The sequence below is a fragment of the Bombus vosnesenskii genome, unplaced genomic scaffold (assembly GCF_011952255.1).
Source record: "Bombus vosnesenskii isolate JDL3184/JDL3185 unplaced genomic scaffold, Bvos_JDL3184-5_v1.1 scf7180000016263, whole genome shotgun sequence".
Classification (NCBI taxonomy): domain Eukaryota; kingdom Metazoa; phylum Arthropoda; class Insecta; order Hymenoptera; family Apidae; genus Bombus; species Bombus vosnesenskii.
In genome coordinates, this window is record NW_022884332.1 from 2,174,443 (window position 1) to 2,191,877 (window position 17,435).

Below are 17,435 nucleotides of genomic sequence, written 5' to 3' on the forward strand. Positions count from 1 at the left end.
ATAAAAAGACAAGAAGAAAAGACGAAGAAATGTAAACTAAAGGTAAAGCAAAACTCACGTAGAAAATATAAACGTTCAACCTACCAAAGGAAGTTCTCATTTTGACCGTTTCCGATTCCAATGGTTCTGACGCTCCGACAGCGTTCCTGGCGATGATTCTGAACTTGTATTCCGCATTCTGTTGCAGTTTATGCACACAGAAGCTCTCCACTTCTTTGTCGATATCGACCATCTTCACCCAAGCTTTGCCCGGTTCGCATTTCTCGATCGTGTATTTTTCCAGTTCGATTCCACCATCGTCTTCTGGTGGTCGCCATTCGATGGTGACGCGATCTTGTCTGATTTCCTTGAAGTTCACTGGTCCTTGAGGCCTGCTTGGTTTATCTAAGACATTATAAACGGTTTATGATTAATTTAGAAAATAATACTGTAAATGGTTGGTAAGAGAAAATGATAAATGTTTGAGAATTAACTTAGAAAGGAGAAGATCGTTGTTAGATCGCAGGTTTTTACGCATTTATAGAAGATTCAAAAGTACAAAAATGCACAAAATGCGCGTAATCTGTAGAAATATATGAAATATCTAAGGTAGAACAGCCGTTATAATATTTAGCAAGTGGAACGAATTTCTGTTTAAATTCTATTTCTTCAGTTCTCTCTATACAAGTATAAATTTGCATAAGTATCTGCGACTTAATTGTTATATTTCTTCCCTTGAAGATATTGTTATAATTCGTGAATAATAATAACAATACCTATGACTCTAAGATGTAAGTCAACCGAAGAGCTGCCAGCTTGATTCGCTGCCTTTGCTGTATAGGTAGCTGTGTCTTCTCTAACGAGCGAAGAGATGGAGATAGTAGAGGTCTTTTCTTCTGTCTGAATGGATACACGTTTATCCACTATCTTCTTGTTGTTCTTCGACCATGTAATTTCTGGTTTCGGGAAGCCGCTCGCCCGAATATCGATCTTCCATTGGCTGTTCACCGGAAGTTTCTGACTTGCCAAACTCTCGTTGTACGTGATCTTAGGCGGCTCTTGCACTTTCAGTTCGCACGTGGTTTCTGCTGTTCCTCTTTCGTTCTTTGCTTTCACTGTGAAGGTCGCCGACGATGTTTCCGTTGTCTTCTCGATCGTGTACTTTGCCACGCGATTTTCGTACGTGATGTTACTGTCTTCGAAAATTTCGTCATTTCTCAACCTGAAAGCAGATGAATCGGTTAAAATTATTTCCTACTATTGTTGATATAATTTTTGATATTTTAGTACACTACAATCTTTTTTGACAAGACCATCTTGTAAGTTGATTTAAATGCAATAAAAACTATACTGAAAATTCGATAGACAAGTTTCCGGTTCAAATAGCTCAAATCGAAAGAGATTTACAAGAAGATGAAAATTCGATGGAAAAATTTGTACTTTGGTTAATTTAAATTAAGAAGAGAAGAGTAGAAAAATATCTCTGATAAAGTTTCATGAAATTTACACGATTCGATAATGAAAATTCGTACCAAGTAATCTGAGGCGTCGGTGTTCCTCCAATGACGCAAGATAGGGTGACTGTTTCTCCAAGGCCAACGATGACACTCTTCAGAGGTTCTAGAAGAACTGGTGGTTCTGCAGCCGATGGTTTTGTTATCTTTATGTACGGAGAAGTTGGTGATGTTTCACCTGGTCCAGCCTCGTTTGCAGCTGTTACTCGGAAGGTGTACTCCTTGTTCGTGGTTAATTTCGTTACCGTATGTGTTGTTTCTGTTATAGTCTCTGTAATCTTGTTCCACCTTTAAATTAAAAAGATAAATATATTTCATAACTCATATCTATTATTCCACTGAAAAACATCAATCAAGATTTACTATAGCTTCATCGTATTGCTCTTAATTAAATATTTTTGTATACTTGAATATTTTTTTCGCAAATCAATTCTAACTCTTTTTATTCAAATATTCTACTCGGAAGTCATTCCTACATTGTTCTATTCGAATATTTTATTCAAGCCTTTTCCCGTTTAATAAAATATACTCACGTAGCTTCAGTCTTTTCTTGATACTCTAGAATGTACTCAACGATGGGCGAGTTTCCATCTGAATCTGGTTTCTTCCAGTGAAGCGTAACACTATCCTCAGTTACTTCCAATGGTTCTGGTGCTCCAGGTGCACTTGGTACCTCTGTAAATACACAGATAACGTAAGAACAAAATTTCTCAATAAAAATGTATCGTACAATGAAAAAACAAAGAAGATGAAATATTCTAAAAATTATCTTGAAATTGTTAAAAATACTTACGGACGATAACGACGTTGATCTCGATGGTAGCCTCTCCGACGTTGTTCACCAGTTTCAAAGTATAATCACCAACATCTTCTTCTTGGATCTTCCTGATTGTTAATACCGCGGATTCTTCACCGATTGATGGCACGACTCGTTTCGATTTTGTAACCACGTTGCCGTTCACTGTCCATTCGTCGTTTGGTTTTGGTGTTGCGCTGAATTTCACGACTACTTCCACGTCTTCGCCTTTCCTTACTTTGTACTTCTTTGGTGTATCCGGACTAATCTTTGGCGCCGTTTCCATAACTGTGAAAATTTAAACGAACGATAATATCAGTTAAACATTATCGATCGTTAATAGCGATAAATTTTGTCGTTGAATAAATTTCTCAAATTTTTTAAAACGTTTAAATACAGACATTTCTTTAATTTCGTTTGGCAGATATTTAATCTGAACATTACCTTCGACTCTTAATTTCGATGATGTTTTCACGTTCGTTACCGCAGCTGTGTATTCCGCGATATCTTTAGCGGTACATTTTTTCACGATCAGTTTCTTCACGGTTCCCTCATCTATAATGGTGTACTTGGACGATTCCTTAAGAACTTCCGTTTTCCTATAATGTCATTACGTCAAGTTTTATTTTTCTCTTAATTCGATATAATTATAGTCATTTGTATATATCGATATTCGAAATAATTATCTATTTTAAAATGTAATACACAAATTTGCTTTTCGTTATATAAAAGACGTAACATTATATTTATACACATTATCTAAATAATTATTTATTTATTTACATGTATTATATTAATATTTTATCTTACCTCATCCACGTGACTGGAACGTCGCGTGATATTTCAATAACGAAAACGGCATCGGCGTTCAATGGTACAAGGGTGACATCCGGTAATTTAGTGACGAATTCCACGCCAGGTTCCTCTACGGTCAACTTGGCTGTTGATTTTTGTTCACCGACTTCGCAGGAATAAACGCCTGCGTCCTCCGGTTCCGTATCGTAGATCTTCAGCTTCTGTCTCTTGCCATCGATCGACAATCGGACGTGTTCCGAAAATTGTAACTCTTGTCCATCTTTGAACCATCGAACCAACGCATCTCCTTTTGTTAATTCTATCTCGAACGTTGCCCTCTCGCCTCTTGCTATTGTCACATCTTGCATCTTCGTAATAATTTCCGGTGGTAGTTCTACGATAATTTGTAAGAAAAGATGGTAAATAGTACATTGTCATACTGTAAACTTTAATTTAATACTCGTGAAATAGTAGTTGTTATTTGTAAATTTTCTAAGTGCAGTTCTAATCTTTAGATGTTGGACTTTTTGTATCAGATTGCATCTATTTCATAGAGTGAAACGACAATTATAAATTGTTGTTGTTGTATAAGACCTTGGATTTTGACAAATATATATAAGGTAGTTGGTAACTGGAGGTACAAACGGAAAGGGAGTGATTCTACGCGAAAAAAGAAGTCAAAAATATAGAATAAAAATTTTTCGTTTGAGGCTTTGTTTTCGAGAAAATCGACTTTGAATTTTCGCTCGGTACGCGTGCACTTTATCACGTTTCGCTATAATGGATCTCACTGTAGATCGTTGTCTCGATGGAAAAATTAAAAAAAAAATTTTTATTCTATATTTTCGACTTCTTTTTTGTACCACCAGTTACCAATCAGCCTGTATATATAATAAAAAGAATATATTTATGATAAAAATGAAATAATATATATAGAGGTATCTTAGGTATAATAATTAGATATACAGTGACTACAAAAAGTATTGGTTCACACCTTTACTTTGTAATGAAATGTTTTCTGATCAGATTCTTATTGTATGTTTCATTTTTATATTGGGTTGGCAACTAAGTGAGTGCGGATTTTGTCAATACCACCTAATGACAAAATCCGCATTCACTTAGTTGCCAACCCAATAGTATCAAATTTTTATACTCGTACGAAAGTGCTACTAAATGATATGAAATTTAATATACTTGGGCCAAATTAACTAGCATACAAATGCTCTAATGAACACATTGGAGTGCCAATATATTTTGTAGCTATTGTACCAAGTACCATTTATGTAGATATATCTAAACTAGGTAAATAACAAATTATAAATTATCCAAGTGATAGTTGGTTAGGTTTCACGAATTTTATGATAGATACATTTAAACAGATGTTTCAATATATTCAGTACAATAAATTAATAATATTTACCAATGACGGTGACTTCCGCTGAACATTTCTGATCGATAAGGCTGCACGTGTATTCTCCTTCGTCATGGACGGATGTGCTTCTAATGAACAATTTCCTAACGGTACCTTCTTTAACAAATTCCAATTTCTCTTTACTTGGTCCCAGAGGCTCGCCATCCTTGAACCATTTAACGTCCGCTGTCGCTGATGTAACTTCAACCTCCAAAATGGCAACGTCACGCTCCTTTACTTCGCAGTCTTGTAACTTCTTCACGAATTCCGGTTTCGTGGCTGTAACATTAAATTTCAATTACCTACGCGTCATATTTTTTCTTCAACGAAAAGCTGTAAAATCGATCGTAATATTTTCCTTTAATAATCGTCACGGATTTATACATTTTTTTTTACCATCTATGTAATTATGCGTTTGTGGAAAATTTAAAGATGCAAAAAATGCACAGACTACACATAATGTGCAAAAGTATATAAGATATTCGTTATAACATTTAATAAATAAAAAAAACTCTACCTGGAGACTACTTTTTTAATCGCGTCCATAAAAATGTGAATTTCCATAAATATCTATTCGCGGTCTGATAATCGCTGTAAACCTAATCCTAATAATTGCATTCAATGGTTGTAGATTCAAATGTTTAATTTACAGTGACGTAGAGATTCTTATTGTTATTTATATATTATTTACAGCGATTCTTACCTTTTACCGTAACTTTGCTCGACGTCGATTGATTCTTCACGGTGCACTTGTAAGTTCCTTCGTCCGTAGGATTCGTTTTCTTGATCACCAGCTTGTGCACTCGTCCTTCGTGAATGATCTCGCGATGATCCATTCCACTGATCTCCTGGTCGTTGTGCCACCATTTCGTAGACACGGTGTGCGATGTTTCACAGGTGAGTTCCAAGGTCTTGTACTCGTCGATGACGACTTCCTTCTCCAGAGTCTTGGTGAATGTTACTTTTTCCACGTCTACCGTCACTCTGGCACCGTGAGACGCTTTTCCAACTGGATTGCTCGCCACACACTTGTAATCGCCTGCGTCTACCTCTGAATCCGCGTTTCTGATCTCTAGTACGATGTTCTCGCCGTCGTAGGTTTCTGTGATGTTCGGTGATTTCTCCAAGGGTTTGTTGTTTCTATCGAAAAGTAAGTTATTGAAACGTGCTTTGATTTATACCGACGACTAAAATATATAATACGTGTTCGAAAGAAATTAAAATGGAACAGTGAAAATGACTGCTTTATCGGAAATTATTCAAATCCCTAACAGTGCACCGTTGTCCATAAAATTACCACGAGAAATAATAAATTGGTTATTTTGATCATTTAACGGCAATAAAATATTTTAGAAGTGAAACAGAATACAAGCCGAGGAAATTCAATAAATTCATCGTTCTTTCACTACTCAGGTATTGCAAGTACAACGATATGTGTTGAGGTTTGAATTAAAAAAAAAGCAAAAAATAAAAATCTTGATATTTCACAAATAGCAAATAACGCAAACTTGGAAACAATAAAGTAGCTAATGATACCTTAACCACGTGACTTCTGGTACAGGGTTTCCAGTAACCTTCGCCACCAACTTGAAGGTACCTTTCTGCGGAACGGTGAGTTCTTGGAACCGTTCCGTGAAGAGTGGCGGTTCCGGAGCTCCACTAGGTATTTCTACAAGAGTACACAGATAAATATCATTTTTCGCTATTACTTAGACAATTTCGTCATTAGATTATTGCAAATACACAACAAATTAACGCAAGCAGAAGCATATCCTACCCTTCGATACACTGTGCTGTTCGTATGTTTGTTGCTGGAAGCTAATGGTCAGGGAAGGCTTCAAGTTTACTGAAAAATGATGTAGCGAAGCATGTTGCAGCATTAATATGTACAAGCGTAATGCGATATTATTTAATCTAAATTTAATGAGCATTGTTAGAAAAATTTGTCTCATTACGACACGTATCGAATCAATTTCCTGATACGTTGTCGCATGATTATTCGAACGATACACATTTTGCATTTTACTTTGTTTCTATTGTAAAAATTAATTAAAGTCTTCATTGAATTCTTCATTGAAACAACGAACGCTATTTCGATTCTGTATTATTATTATTGGCAACTAAGTGATTGCGGATTTTGCCGTTAGGTGGTAATGACAAAATCCGCAATCACTTAGTTGCCAACCCGATAGAAATCGGCTTGATTAGAAGTCGTTGGTGTCTTCGATTGAAACGGTTCATCAGCCTTTGATGCCATTCAAATAATTACGAATGAATAATTATGAACAAGAAGCTTTCATCGCAAGAAGCTAATATTCTGCGCAAAGTATGACTACGAGTTCCGATATTCTTACTTTCAACTGTTAACGTAGCTTTCGTTTCGGCTGTGCCAAGATCGTTGGTAGCTACCACAGAATATTCCCCTGTGTCAGATACTTGAGGTTGAATCAGCGTGAGCGTATTCACGTGGCCATCTTGTTTCGGAGTCAAGCCTTTCAGTGGTTTACCGTTCTTGTACCAAGTTACTTTAGGAGCTGGGTTTCCGACGATTTGTGTCGATAATACCACGGTTTCACCTTCCCGTATCACGTACGATTGCAATGGTTCTAGAATCTCTGGCGGCTCGTGTTTGCCAGTCTTCACCTGTGCGATTAGATTGAAATTTTTGAGAAGCAATATCTCTGTATACCATATTCAAATGGAACGACTTTTTAATTTAATTTAAATTTAATTTATAATTTAATATTCTTTTCGTGTACATTTTTTAAAGTAACATCTACATTTAAGTAGAACGAAACTTGCGAATTAGCAAAGTAGAGAAGCATTCGATCTGTGCAGTATTTATTTTATTGAAGATTAAAATTTGTATTTTCATCTATTCGATATTCTATCAAAAATTCTTCAATTCGAATATTAAATTATGGAAGAAGAAATTGCCTAACAAATTAATGGAATTACGTAGCAATTTCGAATTAATTGTATGATATTATCGAATTAGAAATAATAATATACTCTAGAACTAGTGAATTGCAATTATCAAATAGTAATAATAATCACGATTGAAGTACTATTATTATTATATACAAACCTTCATAGGAATTTCTATAGTAGCTTCACCTTCCCTGTTTCTAGCAACGATAGTGTACTTTCCTTCCTGTTTCTTTTGTACTTTAGTGATTTTAATTACGCTGCAGTACATGTGCATGTCGCTCTCGGTAGCAACCATAATGTTCTCTTTGGTTGTAATCTGCGTATCCTTGTAGTACCAGGTTATTTCTGGTTCAGGTACTGCCACCAGTCGACATTCCAAAATCACATCATCACCTTCGTTGACGTATTTCGCCTTTGGTTTCCTTGAGAACGTTGGTGGTATTCCCTCCAAGATGTCGGCGAGAGATGATTCTCTGCAGACATTTATTTGCAATTATATAGAACACATATTAGGTCGTCCGAAAAGTTTCTTTCGTTTTATAAGGAAACAATGGATGCACAAGATTTTCCGTTTTATATTATTTTATCGAATTACGTATGATCCATTTCGTTCTATCAAAATAAAGATCACAACGTTCGACAGATTAGGTTTCACGTTTGTATAAAGATGCATCGTTGTAAAAGACGTGTCTGTAAGAGAAAGACACTTTTCGGACAACCTAATATTTTAATTATAATTATTTAATTAGAATTGCAATAGGCGTAGAAAAAATATTTACGTATTTTTCAATTATTATTATCACTAATTTTAAGAATAAGGAAACATACTTAATCCAACAAATAGCATATTATATTTGTGTAAAAATTCGAGAAAATATTAATAATATTGAAATAATAGAAATAGTAAATAATCAAAGATATCCTCGAATGAAGAAATTAATATTTTAATGTTTTGCGATATTATTAATAATATTTTCCAATCTATATCTAAAAAGAGATATGGAAAATCCAGTGGGAAAAAGCGTACCTTGAGAGGCTCTTTCTGGATGGACCAGTAAGATCCGATCCATGATCAGAAAGAGGCGCTTCCACAATTAATTCTGTGGTACTGGAAGCGAAACCAGCGGCGTTCTTGGCGACACAGGTGAAGGTGCCAGCATCTTCGGGGAACACTTCCCTGATGATCAAAGTTGCTACATTATCGTCGTCGTAGTACATTTGGAAGTCAGGTGATGGCTTGATGATGGCTGTCTGTCGGAACCAAGTTATCTGAGGCCTTGGTAGACCCTCCACTTGACATTCGAATTGGATCGTGTAACCATCTGGTGTGTGAATTGGCTGCAATTTTTCGATGAACCTCGGTGCTGATGTCTTCTCCCCTGGCGCTGGTTCTGTGATTATTAATTAATAATTTGCATTATATTTGTGACGCGAATTTTCTGCTAATACTTTTTACGATAACGTAACTTTTCTTTTGTTTAAAATGCAAATTAATGCGTTAATCAAATTTTTGTTAATTTGTGAAAACGTAAGAAATAATTACAGAGATCGTAAAGTAAAATTAGGTAATTTGTAATTTAATCAAGTGTGTGAGAAAATGAGAATGTTCATAATTACTTAATATTATTGAGAAATAATTTTCATCAAGATAAATTTTTACCGTTTTTAGTGAGTTAGTAAAGTGTGAATAAACTTACTTTCAAATACTGGTAATTTATCGATTTTCTCGTGCAATTTGCGCTGCAAATACAGAGTATAGTGCACTTCGTTGAGAAGATATTGCGCTGGAACCCAGCCCTTTTCTTCCGTCAGGTGTTTCTTCACGAACCACCAGTCTTGATTCGAATGGTCTAAAAAAGGAAACGTAAAAATAAAGATATCAAGGCAGAACGTAACAATAGTACCGTTAACCTAGTTACATCGATATAATGATGCACCATTTCGTGTAGAAACGTATCAACTTACCGATAACGTAAACTCTTTCTCCTTCGACGAGGTTGATGGCTTCGTCAGTTTCTGCCACGTACGAGCAAATCGAGAACATTGTGTCGCCATCGCGTACAACGTATTCGATTTCGTCTAAAACATCAATTTATTGAAATACGTTATCCATCAATATTGGAGTAAGAATGACATGAAAATAAAAATAGATAAATTAGAGGATTACTAGTATAAACGATATGAATAGAAATGAAATTGCATAAGATTGATAGGTTGACATATTATTGATATGATAAACATTAACTTTTTAACCCCAAACATTAAAAAAAATAATGAACAGACGCAAAGAGTGTGTATAAAAATCCAAATAATACGAAAAACGATTCAAATAGTTTTCAGCAATGTATTTTATTGGAACATGAACGTACCTTCCTCTGAAATGTCTTCTTCTCTGGTGATACTAAGCGAGGCCTCTTCTGTAAAGGGTCAAACAAAGTATTATAACAAAAGTAAGCAAAATCAATCACACAAGCCGATATCTATTAATACAATCAACTATTGAAGCGTCAATATATTCTATATATTTTACGATATTATACAATCATACTCGTCTATCACGAATACATATGTCGCTAATAGGCCTAATGCCGCTAGAAATTCGTTATACAGCGTTCTACTGCGATTTTTTGTTGAAGTACGTTATAGGAAGTACCGATATGCTTTTCATTCGCAGTGGATTAAGAAGCGGAAGATTGTAGGCGAGGCTTCGTTTCGGAGGCAGAAGGATGTTAGGGACAAGCATACTCACTAATTGCACCTTATGGTCTGACGAAGCGCGTTAATATTAGCTGAAAGCACGTTACATCACATTAAACGTTATCTGCGAAAGCGGAAATCGAAAAATCCTCTCGAACCTTCGTCGAAGGTGGAAACTCGTCTCTTGCTCTTCAACTTCAGCGCCAACGTTTCGTCAGCTTCCTCCACAGAATATTTCCTCTCGCGTTTCAATTTTAAGCTCACGTCACCTTCCTCGATATCTTCCACCTTATATGGCCTTGGTTCCTTCTTCTTTCTCCTTCTCAGTGGCACTCTCATCTCATCAGTCTCTAATTCTTCTATACTATATTCATCTCTAGCCTCCTCGTCTGATTCTATGATCTCTTCTATAATTGGTCCAGAGTCGTCTTCGACTTCTTGCATAATTTTGATGGTTTCTTCCCCTGCTTCTTCAGAGTACGTCATCGGTCGTTTCTTAGGTTTCAGTTTAACCTTACCGGACATAGAAATGTCTTCTTCCTCGTAAGTGTTCAACGAGATCTTGAATTCTTGCTCTACATCTTCTTTGGTCTTCGTAGAACGTGGTCTGAACGTCACATTCTCTGCTTCTGTTACTTCTTTGATATCTGGCCTTGGTTTCTTCTTTGGACGTAACTTCCGAAGAGTAACATCTTCGTAGATTTCTTCGATAGGTTTTGGTGGCAGCTTTGGAGGTTTCCTTTTGACTGTGAATTCTTGGACCTCTTCTTCTTCTTCTTCTGGTTGTTCCACTTCTTCGATCTTTTTGATCGTTAATTCTTCAGCTACCTCTTCCGTAACTTTACGTACGGGTTTCTTCTTCTTTATTTGTACATCGGTCGATATTTCTTCCTCTTCTTTAGGTTCCTCAGGAGCTCGAGCTTTCTTTATGGTTACGGCAGTTTCTTCAACCTCTTCCGTGACTGGCGTTGGTTTCTTTTCTGGCTTCTTCTTCTTGATGGTAATCTCTTCAGGAGCCTCCTCCGCTTCGATAGGAATTAATTTTTTGATAGTTACCTCGGCAGCTTCTTCCTCAACGACTGGCTTTTTCTTCGGTTTCTTTTTCAATGATATTTCTACTTCTTCCGGTTTCTTTTCTTCCTCCACTGGTTTTGGTCTCGTGAGAGTCACTTTAGCGACCTCTTCTTCCTCCGTTAGCGGTTTTTCTTTTGGTTTCTTCTTCTTAAATGTTACTTCTTCTATAATTTCCTCTTCTTCCTTCTCTACAGGAACAGGTTTCTTAATAGTGACTTCATCGGCAGCTTCTTCGACTACGGGCTTCTTTTTCTTCGGTTTTTTCACTTCCACTTTCTCACTTACTTCCTCTGGTGCCTTTTCTTCTTCTTTCGGAACTGGTTTCAATGTAATTTCTTCAATCACTTCTTCTGAAACCGGTTTTTCCTTTGGTTTCTTCTTTTTCAATGTTACTTCTTCTATAATTTCTTCTTCTTTTTCTACTGGTACTGGTTTCTTGATAGTAACTTCATCGGCAGCTTCTTCCACCACTGGTTTCTTCTCTTTAGGTTTCTTCACTTCCACTTTCTCAGTTACTTCTTCCGGTGCCTTTTCCTTTTCTTTTGGAACTGGTTTCAGTGTAATTTCTTCAATCACTTCTTCTGGAACCGGTTTCTCCTTTGGTTTCTTCTTTTTCAGTGTTACTTCTTCTATAATTTCTGCTTCTTCTTTTTCTACTGGCACTGGTTTCTTGATAGTAACTTCATCGGCAGCTTCTTCCACCACTGGTTTCTTCTCTTTAGGTTTCTTCACCTCCACTTTCTCACTTACTTCCTCCGGTGCCTTTTCTTCTTCTTTCGGAACTGGTTTCAGTGTAATTTCTTCAATCACTTCTTCTGGAACCGGTTTCTCCTTTGGTTTCTTCTTTTTCAGTGTTACTTCTTCTATAATTTCTGCTTCTTCTTTTTCTACTGGCACTGGTTTCTTGATAGTAACTTCATCGGCAGCTTCTTCCACCACTGGTTTCTTCTCTTTAGGTTTCTTCACCTCCACTTTCTCACTTACTTCCTCCGGTGCCTTTTCTTCTTCTTTCGGAACTGGTTTCAGTGTAATTTCTTCAATCACTTCTTCTGGAACCGGTTTCTCCTTTGGTTTCTTCTTTTTCAGTGTTACTTCTTCTATAATTTCTGCTTCTTCTTTTTCTACTGGCACTGGTTTCTTGATAGTAACTTCATCGGCAGCTTCTTCCACCACTGGTTTCTTCTCTTTAGGTTTCTTCACCTCCACTTTCTCACTTACTTCCTCCGGTGCCTTTTCTTCTTCTTTCGGAACTGGTTTCAGTGTAATTTCTTCAATCACTTCTTCTGGAACCGGTTTCTCCTTTGGTTTCTTCTTCTTAAATGTTACTTCTTCTATAATTTCTTCTTCTTCCTTTTCTACTGGCACTGGTTTCTTGATAGTAACTTCATCGGCAGCTTCTTCAACCACTGGCTTCTTCTTCTTAGGTTTCTTCATCTCCACTTTCTCAGTTACTTCCTCTGGTGCCTTTTCTTCTTCTTTCGGAACCGGTTTCAGTGTAACTTCTTCGGTTACTTCTTCTGGAACCGGTTTTTCCTTTGGTTTCTTCTTCTTTAGCGTTACCTGTTCAGGAACGTCTTCTTCCTTCTTTTCTTCTACAACTGGTTTCTTAATAGTGACTTCGTCTGCAGCTTCTTCCTCCACAGGTTTCTTTCTTGTAGGTTTCTCTATTTCTTCAGTTACTTCTTCAGCAGCTTTTTCTTCTGGTTTTTTCAAAATGACTTCTTCAACCACTTCTGCAGGCGCCTCCTCCTTTGGCTTCTTCTTTATAACAACGTCTTCTTTAATTTCTTCTTCCACTTCCTCTTTCTTTTTTATTGTAACTTCAACAGCCTCTTCTTCTTTTACGGGCTTCTTCTTCTTTGGCTTCTTCACAATTGCTTCTTCAACCACTTCTTCAGGTTTCTCCGGTTTCTTCTTTAACGTCACTTCAGCCACTATTTCTTCTTCTTGTACTTCTTTCTCCTTCAAAACTGGCTTCTTGATGGTAAGTTCAGCAGGAGCTTCTTCAATAGGTTTCTCTGGTTCCTTTTTCAAAGTGATATCTTCTACTACTTCTGGAACTTCTTCCGGTTTCTTCTTTTCAGGCTCCTTCAGCGTTACCTCTTCTTCCTTAGGAACCTTCTCTTTGGGTTTCTTTGGTTTCACCTTACGCTTCACAGTGATTTCTTCAAGTTCTTCTTTGGGTGCTTTAGGAGCTTCCTCTTCTTCCTTCGCTGGGAACTCTTCCACACCTTCGTCCTCAGGTTTGTCTTTTTTCCAACCCTTTAACGTTATCTTCTCTGGTTCCTCTTCTGGCTTGTCTTTTTGAGGTATTCTGAACTTAACTTCAGGTTCTTTATCCGGCTCTTGTGGTTTCGGTTTTCCCTTTATCAACGGAATCTGTTCGATCTCTTGATCTGGCTTCTTCTTCTCTTCTGGTTCGTATGGTTTTGGAACTGGCTCTGGTGCTGGTTTTTCTGGTTCTTCGTATTTCTCTGGTTCATATTTCTCCAGTTCTGGTCTCTCGAAATCCAAAGGCTTTAACTCATCGTGTTCTAATTTCACCTTTGGTTTGTCTTTTTTCTCTGGTTTCACTTCATCTTCAGGTACTGGTTTGGGTGGTTTCTTCAATGGTTCTTCGATTTCTTCTGGTTTCTTTTCGGGAACCTTCTTTAGTTTCACCTTTTCAGGTTCCACTTTTTCTTCTTCAGGTACCTTGCCTTTGCCAACGACCAACTTCTGTGGCTCTTCTGGTTTTTCTGCAGGCTTCTTCGGTGGACGTTCGTATATCGATTTATCCTCCACTTTCTCCAAAGGTACCTTCTTCAATTCTTCGAATTCTTGATCCAATTTTTCCAATTCTGCAATTTCTTTCTTAGGAAGTTTAACCTTCTTGACCTTTCGCTTCAGCACTTCCAGAGCTTCCTCGGTGTTTCTAGACAGAATACCAGATTGAACCGGATTCTCTTCTAGTTCTGTTACCTTTGGATATTGAATTTCAGGTGGATAGTCACCGACGAATGTAAGTCTGCTTCGTAACATGATCTTCGGGAATTTGGCTTCTTCAACTACTTTCTTCTTCGAAACTGCCACTTTTTTCAATTTGATCGCAGCGAACTGAACGGTTTCAACCGGTTCTGAGTATTTGAGCTTCGTGGGTTTGATCTCTTTTCTTTCGATTTTTTGAGGGACCAATTTTTGCAAAGATTCTGGTAAAGGTTTCTTCTCTTTCTTTTTCTTTGGTTCCCATTGAATCTTCTCAGGCATGGGTTCCAGTACAGGTCGTTCGTACTCCGGTTCGACCCATTCCTCGATTTCATCTTTCTTCACTATCTTCTTCCTTCTCTTCTTCACAACCTTTGCTTCCTTTGGTTTTTCAGGAACTTCTTCTGGTTTCTCTTCCGGTATTTCTTCCTCTTCCTCTTTCGAAGCTTTTTCTATAGGAACCTCTTCTATTACTATTTCTTCTTCCAGTTTCTCTTCGACTGGTACAGCCTTGCGTTCTTCAGGTTTCCTTGTTGGCGTTTCTTCAGCAACAGTTTCTGGAACAACTTCTGCGGTTTCAACGGCATCCTGTGGAATAATCTCCTTCTTGGCTTTAACCATCTTTGGCTTCTCTTCTGGTATTTCTTCTATCTTTTCCTCGTGTTGCTCTTCCTCTACAACGGTGGGTTTCTTTTCTGCGGTGATTTTCTTCTTCTTTGGTTTTTCTTTTGGTTTCTCTTCCTCCGTTTCCACCTCCTTTGCTCTTTCTTCTTCTGCTTTCACTTCCTCTGGTTTTTCTTCCTTTACTTCTTCCTTTACTTCCTGTTTCTCTTCAGGAATTTCCTTCACTTTCAGTTTCTCTTCGATCACTTCACCGTTCGTCACAACTTCCTCCTTTTTCTTCTTCTTAGGTACCTTCTTCACAGAAACCTCGGTAACCGTTGCCTCTTCTTCAATCTTTTCTTCCTCTTTAGGAACAGCCTTCTCTTTCCTTGGCTTCTCTTCTTTTATTTCTTCTGTAGTAATCTCAGTAACCACTTCAGTCGTTTGTAACTCTTCCTTCGGAAGGACAGTCTTCTTAGCCTTCCTTTTCTTTGGTTCATCCACTGTAATCTCTTCCACAACTTCCGCCACTTGTTCCTCTTCAGCTTCCTTCGGTGTTAATTTCTTCTTAGGAGCCTTCTTTACAGTAACCTTCTTTTCTTTTACTTCTGCTTTCTCTTCCTTCTCTTCGACTATTTTAGCCTTATCTTCTTCTGGTTTCTGCACTTGTAATTCTTCTTCCGCAGTTGTAGAAATAACTTCAGTGGTTATAATACCATCTTGAGGCGTAATTTCTTTCTTGGCTTTAACCTTCTTTGGCTTCTCAGTTACAAGTTCTTGTACTTCTTCCTCTGGCTGTTCTTCAGTTTCAGACACACTTTCTTTCGGTGCTTCCTTCACTTTAACCTCTTTTTTGATCACCTGTTCTTCTATCTCCTTAACCTCAGTAGCCTTCTTCTTCTTAGGTTTAATCTCTTCAGGAAGTTCCTCCGTGGTCACTTGAGAAATCACTTCAGTCACTTCAACACTTTCTTTCTCTATAACAGCTGGTTCCGCCTTTTCTTCTTTAGGTACCTCAGGTTTTATTTCTTCCACAGCTTCGTCCTTCTCTTCGGCTTCAAGAGCTGTAACTGGTTTCTTCTTCTTCTTTGGAACTTTCTTTACTTCTACCTTAGTAACTTCTGCCTTTTCTTCTTCCACTTCCGAGGGTTTGGCTTCTTCAGGTTTAGCCTTCTCCTCAAGTAACTCCTCGACAGAAGTTTCGGTAATAATTTCAGTGATTTCTAAACCTTCTTTTGGTAGAATCTTCTTTTTGGCTTTTTCTTTAACAGGTTTCTCAATCACGATCTCTTCGATTTGTTCCTCAGGAGCTTCTCCTTCTGTGATTGTAGCTTTTTTCTTCTTGATTATTTTCTTCGTTGGTGTTTCAATGATTTCTACGATTTCATTTTCCTCCATGGCTTTTGCTTCCTCTATGGTCTTCTGTATAACTTGTTCCACTACCTTTTCCTTCTTATCTTTAGGTTTCTTTCGAATGATCTTCTTTGTTGGTGTCTCAATGGTTTCAATAATTTCTTCTTCTTCTTCTACTATCTCTTCAGGTTTCTTCGGTGCTTTCTTCAGATCAACCCTTGTTACTTTAACCGTTTCTGTTCCTTCTTCTACCTTAGGTTTCGCTTTTTCTTTCTGTGGCTTTTCGATAATAATTTCTTCAACGATCTCTTCAGGAACACCGTCATCTTTCACTATGGCTTTCTTCTTTTTTACTACTTTCTTAGTAGGTGTCTCAACGACTTCTACTATTTGTTCTTCTTCCATTTTGGTTATTTCTTCTAGTGGCTTCTGAATTATCTCTTCCACCACGATCTCTTCTTCTCCTTTCTTCATTGGACGAATCTTCTTTCGAATTATTTTCTGAGTGGGTGTTTCGATTGTTTCGAAGATCTCTTCTTCCTCTTTGATGATCACCTCCTTCTTCTTCTTTGGAGCTTTTCGTACATCGTGTTCAGTGATCGTCACTGTTTCTACTTCTTCTATGATTGGTCGGGCTTCTTCTTCTTGTGGTTGCTCTATTATTATCTCTTCCACGACTTCCTCTGTTACTTCATCTTTACCCGGCACTGGCTTCCTCTTCTTGATGATCTTTTTGATAGGTTTGACTTCCTCGATGATTTCCTGTTTTTTCATTTAAAAAAATAAGTAATTTGTACTTGTGTTATTAATTTTAGACATTTTAGTAGGTCATTTCATAAGTAATGTGCTTTTTTATTTTTGAATTATTGTATTTTTGATGCATGGAAAGAATTAATTTTTATTTTTAGTTTCGTTTTTTATTTCTTGTTACACTATAATCTCCCCTTAATAAATACTCTTCTAATAAATACTCGATTATTTTCATCTAATCTATACATATATTAAAAATTACATTATTTATGAGATGACCTACCCAAATAAAACAATCTTACGATCAGTCATAAATCCTACCTTTTCAACCACTTCTTCCGTAATATCTGTGAAAAGAACAAAATGTTTTAGATCTGCTTAACAAATATTCTCAACATTAAGCATTTCTTTATGGCAGAAACCACTTAACAAACCATTAACGAATAAACGAAGTATCGATATAGAAAGCATATATATATATATATATATATATATATATATATATATACCAATATATATATACCAATAGCTCATCAACAGATACACTGATCAATGTTACATGTATAAA

At 36.9% G+C, this 17,435-nt stretch overlaps 1 protein-coding gene across 1 annotated transcript in view; it reads right to left on the reverse strand.

Moving 5' to 3' along the window:
• LOC117242036 (titin) overlaps nucleotides 1–17,435 on the reverse strand; it is a 130,552-nt gene that overhangs the window by 5,539 nt on the left and 107,578 nt on the right. The window contains 19 exon segments of the mRNA XM_033508366.1: nucleotides 85–384; nucleotides 756–1,201; nucleotides 1,512–1,781; nucleotides 2,027–2,168; nucleotides 2,287–2,577; nucleotides 2,734–2,888; nucleotides 3,100–3,478; nucleotides 4,505–4,774; nucleotides 5,199–5,635; nucleotides 6,032–6,164; nucleotides 6,273–6,341; nucleotides 6,850–7,138; nucleotides 7,584–7,899; nucleotides 8,454–8,817; nucleotides 9,124–9,276; nucleotides 9,392–9,505; nucleotides 9,796–9,843; nucleotides 10,282–16,879; nucleotides 17,189–17,214. Coding sequence (XP_033364257.1) covers nucleotides 85–384; nucleotides 756–1,201; nucleotides 1,512–1,781; nucleotides 2,027–2,168; nucleotides 2,287–2,577; nucleotides 2,734–2,888; nucleotides 3,100–3,478; nucleotides 4,505–4,774; nucleotides 5,199–5,635; nucleotides 6,032–6,164; nucleotides 6,273–6,341; nucleotides 6,850–7,138; nucleotides 7,584–7,899; nucleotides 8,454–8,817; nucleotides 9,124–9,276; nucleotides 9,392–9,505; nucleotides 9,796–9,843; nucleotides 10,282–16,879; nucleotides 17,189–17,214 — 10,800 coding nt within the window.